A 7,837-nucleotide genomic window follows, 5' to 3' on the forward strand; every position below is an offset into this window, starting at 1 on the left:
ATTTTGTATTGTTGATTTTTGTTATGAAAAATATTTAACTCCAAAACTTAAAATTAAATTATTTCTAGACTGTTACAATAAGCTTTAGCAAAGCATTCACGTATAACTAAATTTTTCAAACTAAAATATTTAGAATGGAATCAAAATATCATACACATTAACAAAACGAAAGAAAAAATGAACAAAACACATATATTTATCTTTATCTTTAGTTTTAAAACAAAACAAGACTCTTAACAAAGCTTTCAAACTTTGTTACATGTTATTTCTAGTTGTCGCAGAGGATTAATAGATTAAAACATCAAAAAGACTTACATGATTTCCAATTTTCGGAAAGGGCTTTAGCATTAAAATTTGAATACAACATCAGAAAAGCATATATCACTTCCAATTCCCGTAGCTGTTTACTACATTAAAACATCAATAAAATATCCAAATGGCTTACAAAATTTTTAAATCTCGGAACGGGTACATTATAACAGCAAAAAAACTTATATCATTAACAGTTCATATAAATAGCTGTTACATTAAAAAATCAATAAAACTTACAAATTGCTTTTATCACTTATAATTGCTGTAGAGCATTATTAGATTAAGACATCAATAAATCATCAAAAATGCTTATAACATTAGCAATTCTCGTAGCGAGCTAGTGCATTAAAACATCAATACAATATCAAAAATTCTTATATAGTTTATACTTCCCGTAATGGGTAAATACATTAAAACATCAAAAGGATTCATATCATTGGCAATACATGTAGCGCGCTAGCGCGTTAAAACATCAATAAGACATAAAAATTGTTTATATCATTTATAATTGGTGTAGAGGATTACTAGATTAAGACATCAATAAATCATCAAAAATGCTTATAACATTAGCAATTCTCGTAGCGGGCTAGTACATTAAAACATCAATACAATATCAAAAATTCTTATACAGTTTATACTTCCCGTCATGGGTAAATACATTAAAACATCAATAGGATTCATATCATTAGCAATTCATGCAGTGTGCTGGTGCATTAAAACATCAATAAGACATAAAAAATGCTTATATCATTTATAATTGCTGTAGAGGATTAATAGATAAAGACATCAATAAATCATCAAAAATGCTTATAACATCAGCAATTCTCGTAACAGGCTAGTACATTAAAACATCTATACAATACCAAAAATTCTTATATAGTTTATACTTCTCGTAATGGGTAAATATATTAAAACATCAAAAGGATTCGTATCATTAGCAATTCATGTAGCGTGCTGGCGCATTAAAACATCAATAAGACATAAAAAATGCTTATATCATTTATAATTGCTGTAGAGGATTAATAGATTAAGACATCAATAAATAATCAAAAATGCTTATAACTAAGGCCCGGATTTTGATGACATTTGCATTTTTTTGCATTTTTTGCATTTTTGGACATTTTTTGTCCTTTAGAGCATTTTTTGAGATTTATAGGGCATTTTCTTTAAAATTTTGGGGCGTATTTTGCATTTTAAAGCATTTTTTTTAAATTTTTTGTTACATTTTTCTAATTTTTATTATTTTTTATAATTTTTTATTATCACACAGGCTTTCAATTAATGAAGAAAATTTTTAGGATATTAACAGGTGAAGCAACATCTTTTCAAATTGAAGAAGAATTGTCAGTAAGTGTGACCGTCCTTTTCAAGTACGCACCAATAACATCAGTAGACGTTGAAAGAAGCTTCTCCTGGTATAAAAATTTGCTTTCAGACAAGAGACGCTCGTTTACATTTCAAAATATTAAAAAAAAAATTTAATAATCCACTGTAATTCTGATATTTAGTAATATTATGAGATGGAAGTTGTTATATTCATTTAAGTTTCTATACAAAATGAAAATGTTTTGGAGTCAATATATTTTCCTTTTTTTTGTTATTTTTGGATATAAAACATATTTGTCAAACTTTAATGAACGTAGAACAAGTATTGCATTGCTTTATATTTTTTGAAACGACTCATAATAATTTTAAAGAGTAAAACATTGTTTTAGTTCAATATTTTTACTTCTATTTAAGTCATGTCATAAGGCATTTTTAGCTCAATTTTCGCATTTTAAGGGCATTTTTTGCACTTTTAAGGGCATTTTTTGCACTTTTAAGGGCATTTTTTGCAGTTCATAAGGGCATTTTTTGCACTTTTTAAGGGCATTCATTGAGATTTTTTAGGTCATCAAAATCCGGGCTCTACTTATAACATTAGCAATTCTCGTAGCGGGCTAGTATATTAAAGCATCAATGCAATATCAAAAATTCTTATATAGTTTATACTTCCCGTAATGAGTAAATACATTAAAACATCAAAAGAATTCATATCATTGACAATTCATGTAGCGTGCTAGCGCGTTGAAACATCAATAAGACATAAAAATTGTTTAAATCATTTATAATTGCTGTAGAGGATCATTAGATTAAGACATCAATAAATCATCAAAAATGCTTATAGCATTAGCAATTCTCGTAGCTGGCTAGTACATTAAAACATCAATGCAATATCAAAAATTCTTATATAGTTTATACTTCCTGTAATGGGTAAATACATTAAAACATCAAAAGGATTCATATCATTGGCAATTCATGTAGCGTGCTAGCGCATTGAAACATCAATAAGACTTAAAAATGTCTTATATCATTTATAATTGCTGTAGTGGATTATTATATTAAAACATCAATTAAACATCAGACAGTTTCATATCTTTAGCAGTTCTTATAGCGAGCAAGTACGTTAATAAAGTATCAAAGTAACTAATATCATTTATAATTCCCGTAACAAGTTAATACATTAAAACATCATAAAGACTTATATGATTAACAATTCTTGTAGCATGGTAGTACATTAAAACATCAATAAAATTTAAAAATGGCTATCATTTAAAGTTTCTGTAGCGGATTGTTATATTAAAACATCAATAATACATCAAAAAGGCTTCTAACAACGAAATATAATATAACCATAATAAGTAAATAAAACCATAATAAAGATTAAAGATAAATTAGATTTCTTTTTATCAAAATACATATTCTTATCTTGATGTCTAGTTTTAAATCTAAACAAAATAATTAAAAAAAGTTTTTTACTTCATATAGATCCGTTGTTCAAAAATTGTCTTCTTCCTTTGAAATATTGGTATAATCCTAGAGTAGCCCTACTCTTGGCGACTTATAGAAAATTCCTTTGAATCAGCAATAATCGCCACTGGGTGGGCTATTCCAGGATTTACTCAAAATGTTTTCTTGATCTCGTTGTACTGTTTTTCTATTGTTGTTTGTGTTAGCTGGACATTTTTATGTTTCTATACATCGTTATAAAAGAGTGAAATAATTGATCTAAAATAAAACATATATACTTTCTTTCTCAAATTTATCACTTTTAATGTGATAAATTTGAGAAAGAAAATTTTAATTTTGGATACACACAGTACTAATTTGCTAACTGTAATATTGTACTTCACTGCTTTATCAATTCTAACGTAACTTAAATGATTAAATCATAGCATATTATTCGTTCCGTAGAAAACTATTAAATTCATGAAAAGTAAATAAAATTACTCAGATTTTTGTTTTGTTTCATTAGATTACATGATCTAAGGAGCCGTTCACTGCACACATTGATTAACTCCATTGAATTAAAAAAAGAATATCACAATAATGGAATATTATAATAAGAATATAAGATCTAAAATTTACATTATTTCTTAAATTTCTTACATAAAATGATTTCTTTTACCATTTAGAGGTGCTACTCTTTATTATTTGGATTGGAGAAATGTATCTAAACATAGAAAGCTATGTCTAAATTTCATACATTTATTTCAAGAATTGGAGTTAATCGATATCTGCAAGTAACGGTTCATATATTGAAAGGCCTTTACATCTAATAAAAAATTTCCAAAACAAATATAACTTGCAGACATCGTGAATAGGTTGTATCTTGAAAAGAAACAAAATGGAATTAAAAAATATAGACGTTGATTGTGTCATCCGCTTTTTAAACTAACCGGGTGAAAAAAGTGAACAACTGTATTAGATAGTTGAAAATACTGCAGCTGTAGTAGGGTTCAAGCTCCATGAATAAAAAACCCTATTCGAAATTGAGATGAAATTTCGCGTTATTACGTTAACGAATAAGATTTTAAATTCATCACTGGTGATTTTGTAGACAGTATTATCTGATACACAATATTAATTTGGTAAAAACGATATTTCACTATTACAGTATAACATGGTACTAGATTATGGATAAGTAAATATTTATATATTTCATTTCACAAGCAATAGTATTATAATATTGTATAAAGAAAAATTCTACAATTATTTTAAAAGATGAAACTGAAGGATAATTATAAAATAACTATAACTTGTGAATGTTGGGGAAATCTAACCACTTTTCATGCATAAATTTTTCTCATTCAAAAATAATGAGCACATTTGAAACATTGTACATATTTTATATTTATTAGATTACATTCGTAATATTTTAATAATAAAATACGCATACTTATATTAATTATTTGGTTATTGTATATCAGCAGTAGGAACTGAAAATTATATTTTTCTGCAAGAGGTATGATTTAGAATACAGTTTGCTTAATTCATGCACTCTAATTAGTACCAGCCTAAAAACTATTGCGAATTTATGATTAAGAGAAAACGTAGAATAATCTAAATTAATTGTTTAATAGCATAATACGAAATATGATATTAAATTTTTGAATTATTACAAGTAGAGTTAAAATGTTGTAAGTGTATAAAGTTTAAATGGAACATGATGTTACCAACTTTAAAGTTCATGCGTGACTTTATTAAGGATTGAGGCTGCATCATTTTCGGATGTGTAAACAACTTTCTTCTTCTTACGCTTTAGAAATTGGTTCGATTGAAACCTTTGACATAAAAAGTACTGACAGAGGTGGTTGCATTGCTAATCAATAATTATTAGATCATAATTGACTAATTAGAAGGATTCTAACTTAGTTTTTCATCATATTTTCCTTCCTGGGAACAAGAAAAATAATTGTCATCATGAGAATTTAAAAAAAAGGAAATAATTCCATTCAGTTCCTATAAATTCAGATGCAGATTGCGAGTTTCTGCTATCAAAAAGTCAATTTAATCAAATTTCAGACGCCTTAGAAAAGTTAAATCTTTTTTAAGCAGAGTTCTCAATTATTGTAGCACTCAAATGTTGAAATGTTGTCTCACTTACACTATAAGCCTCACTTACGTAATAAGAAATTTAGTGATGGGTGTGTAAGTCTCCTTAGAAATGGTTCTCAGCCAGTTTAAATGACCTGTTCAATAGATGATGTTGATATGGTCCTCCTAAATTTTACCATGCGCCGTTTCAAGTGTTCTCGTGAATGATGTGAAATTTAGACAAATGTGTAACGTTTTAAACAACGAGTCATCCAAAGTTCGAACAAAATGTCAAAAACAAGTAAAACATAACGTTATAAGCTGCTAAGTATTTATATATGTTGTATTTAATTATCTGTACATTACTTAAATACTGCGTTATCCATACACAGGCTGTTAAAAAATTTCATTAAAATTTTTAAGAAACAATAGATTTAATTAATCATTTAACGAAAGTGCACAGCGACCTGATCCTTCTGCGTCAAAAGAGTTTCTTAATTAATACACTAGACTGCTCCTAAAGCAATGCTTGTCTTTAAAAAAAGAAATTACGATTCATGCAATTTTCCTCCAATATGTGTGTTGAAAATGATGTTTATAGATGCAAGTAGTTATATCAAAGAAATCTGGTCATGGAGTTAAAATAGGATTTAGTAACAGCTTATTTTAAAACTTATAATAATATTGTGCTTGAAGAAAGGTGAAAAAATGAAGGCTGTGTAAGCAAAAAGTCATTTAGATATCAGGTTTGCTGGGGTTTTGAGCGTAACCATAGGCTGTAGGTGATTTCCATTATCAAAGTAAAAATAGCCACTGCCCAGCCTATCCCAAGTATAATAAACACACCACTTAAATCTGATAACCTTAAAGGTGAGGTTAATGCACTATGAGAATAATTACTGTTCAAATTTCTCTTTAATTCGATTTTGAAAACGACATCGTTCGCGAATTTTTTATATAAGCCGCCACTCAAAATTCGGAGTATCATTTGATTGAAGCGCTCTTTGCAGCAAAAATCTTTCCTGATTGCAACACCTGAAGGAAAATCTCCAAAAATATCTTTCGAATAAAAGTACATTTCAGGGGGCCCGAAAAATATTCGCAAAAACGTGGGGTTCCCAAGTATTGCTACGTCTTCTGGAACAATTTGGCTGATATTCGGATAGAAGTACCATTTATTCTTTTTAATGTATTCCCCTAATCCTTTGAAATGAGGTACAATGCTTTCAGACAAATATTCTGCTTCAAGGGTGGGACCCGCAGCCAGACACTCCATTTTCCCCTCTCTGACTGCGGTGTAGAGATCTTTGAAATCTTTTATTTGTTTCATTTTGATTGGGGACGTCAAAAATGATAACAGGACAGAGCTGTAACCTAGAATCAGAAAATATGAATAAATGAGCCAAATTCCAAGTGGTATCCGCCTGGACAGTGAACGAGGATTGTAGCTTATTCCTTGTGCGAAAGAAGATCCCCACACATTGATGAAAACCGAAATCATTGAGTCTTTTGGTGCAATCAAAGATCGAAATAGCACTGTCATTAAGAGCAGTACGGCAAAAAATAAAATCCATGTGAGACTGCTGAAAGGATACGCGAATGCTGCTGTTTTTGGCAAGAATGAAGCGTGATTCATTATAAAAGTTTTTTCAAGATTGTAGTAAGGTACGCTGAAATCTGCAACAAATGACCTCTCTTCGGTGACACTTATGTAGGTGAATGCCATGTCAGTTTCGTTCCTTGCGATCATTCCCATCATTCCAGTCCAGTTTCCGAATGCATCCTTGAAACCGTACGAATAATCTGAGGGAACAACAATCTCATATTCGAAATTTAGCGAGCGTGACAATAGTTTTATAAATTCATCTTCAACACCCGAGATAATGTTTCTGTTGTTGACTCTTTTTAGTTTTGTAGTTATGGTATCGGGTATAACTGCTATTCTAAGTTTATCGGGAAAGAATGCCTCCATATTTTACGGAATCTTTTTAGGTTCAGTTTCAGATCAAGTGCTTTGACTTAAGTTAGTTCTTGAAGACTTGCAGAATATAGAGAGGTTGCGTTTTTACGAAAATTCGTTAGTTCTTCATAAGATGAATGAATTCTTCATGGAAATATTCTTTTGGAACTTTTGTGAATATTTTACGGTTGTATAAAAAGCTGTGATAGTGATTCGTGTTGATAGTCAGGTTTGAAATTAGCTTTGATTTATTGAATCAAGTCTGTTCTTGAAAGCTAACAGAGAAATAAAGAAAGATTATGAATTACAAGGCTAATCTTGCTAAAAAGCGAGTTTCTTTAACTATATATTAATATTTTTAAAGAATTATTAAATAATAATTAGTTTGTATATTTTCAGTCCAGGTAGAAATCATTATTTATTCGAAAAAATATATTAAATGCTCGAATTATTTGCACACAAGTTAGTCCATGAGAGTTGCCAGGTAAAAATTTGAACTGTTAAAGTCCCTGATATTTAAGAAAAGGAAGGAACAGGAAAGTGTCGAATGCACAACAGAATTTTGAGTTTTTACTTTCGTTTCAGAGCTTTAATGAATGGATTGTTCCTCAGAATACATATCTTATTTAAGAGTAGCTCATTTCGAAATGTGACATTTATACGTTTTGCTGTCAGGGTTTCAAACACTCTCTTGCGATTTTTTTAAAA

The 7,837-nt window shown here is 29.2% G+C and overlaps 1 protein-coding gene across 1 annotated transcript; it reads right to left on the reverse strand.

The window, feature by feature from the left end:
- Positions 1–5,911: 5,911 nt before the first annotated feature.
- Positions 5,912–7,141, reverse strand: LOC107438507 (glutamate receptor U1-like). The gene has a single exon (XM_016050816.3). It carries the CDS (start codon positions 7,139–7,141, stop codon positions 5,912–5,914), a length of 1,230 nt encoding a protein of 409 aa, XP_015906302.3.
- Between the last annotated feature and the right edge of the window lie 696 nt (positions 7,142–7,837).

Source organism: Parasteatoda tepidariorum, chromosome 5 (genome assembly GCF_043381705.1).
Source record: "Parasteatoda tepidariorum isolate YZ-2023 chromosome 5, CAS_Ptep_4.0, whole genome shotgun sequence".
NCBI lineage: Eukaryota > Metazoa > Arthropoda > Arachnida > Araneae > Theridiidae > Parasteatoda > Parasteatoda tepidariorum.

Bases quoted from the DNA above. Each gene is read 5' to 3' on its own strand.
- LOC107438507 (XM_016050816.3), bottom strand. From the start codon at position 7,141: ATGGAGGCATTCTTTCCCGATAAACTTAGAATAGCAGTTATACCCGAT.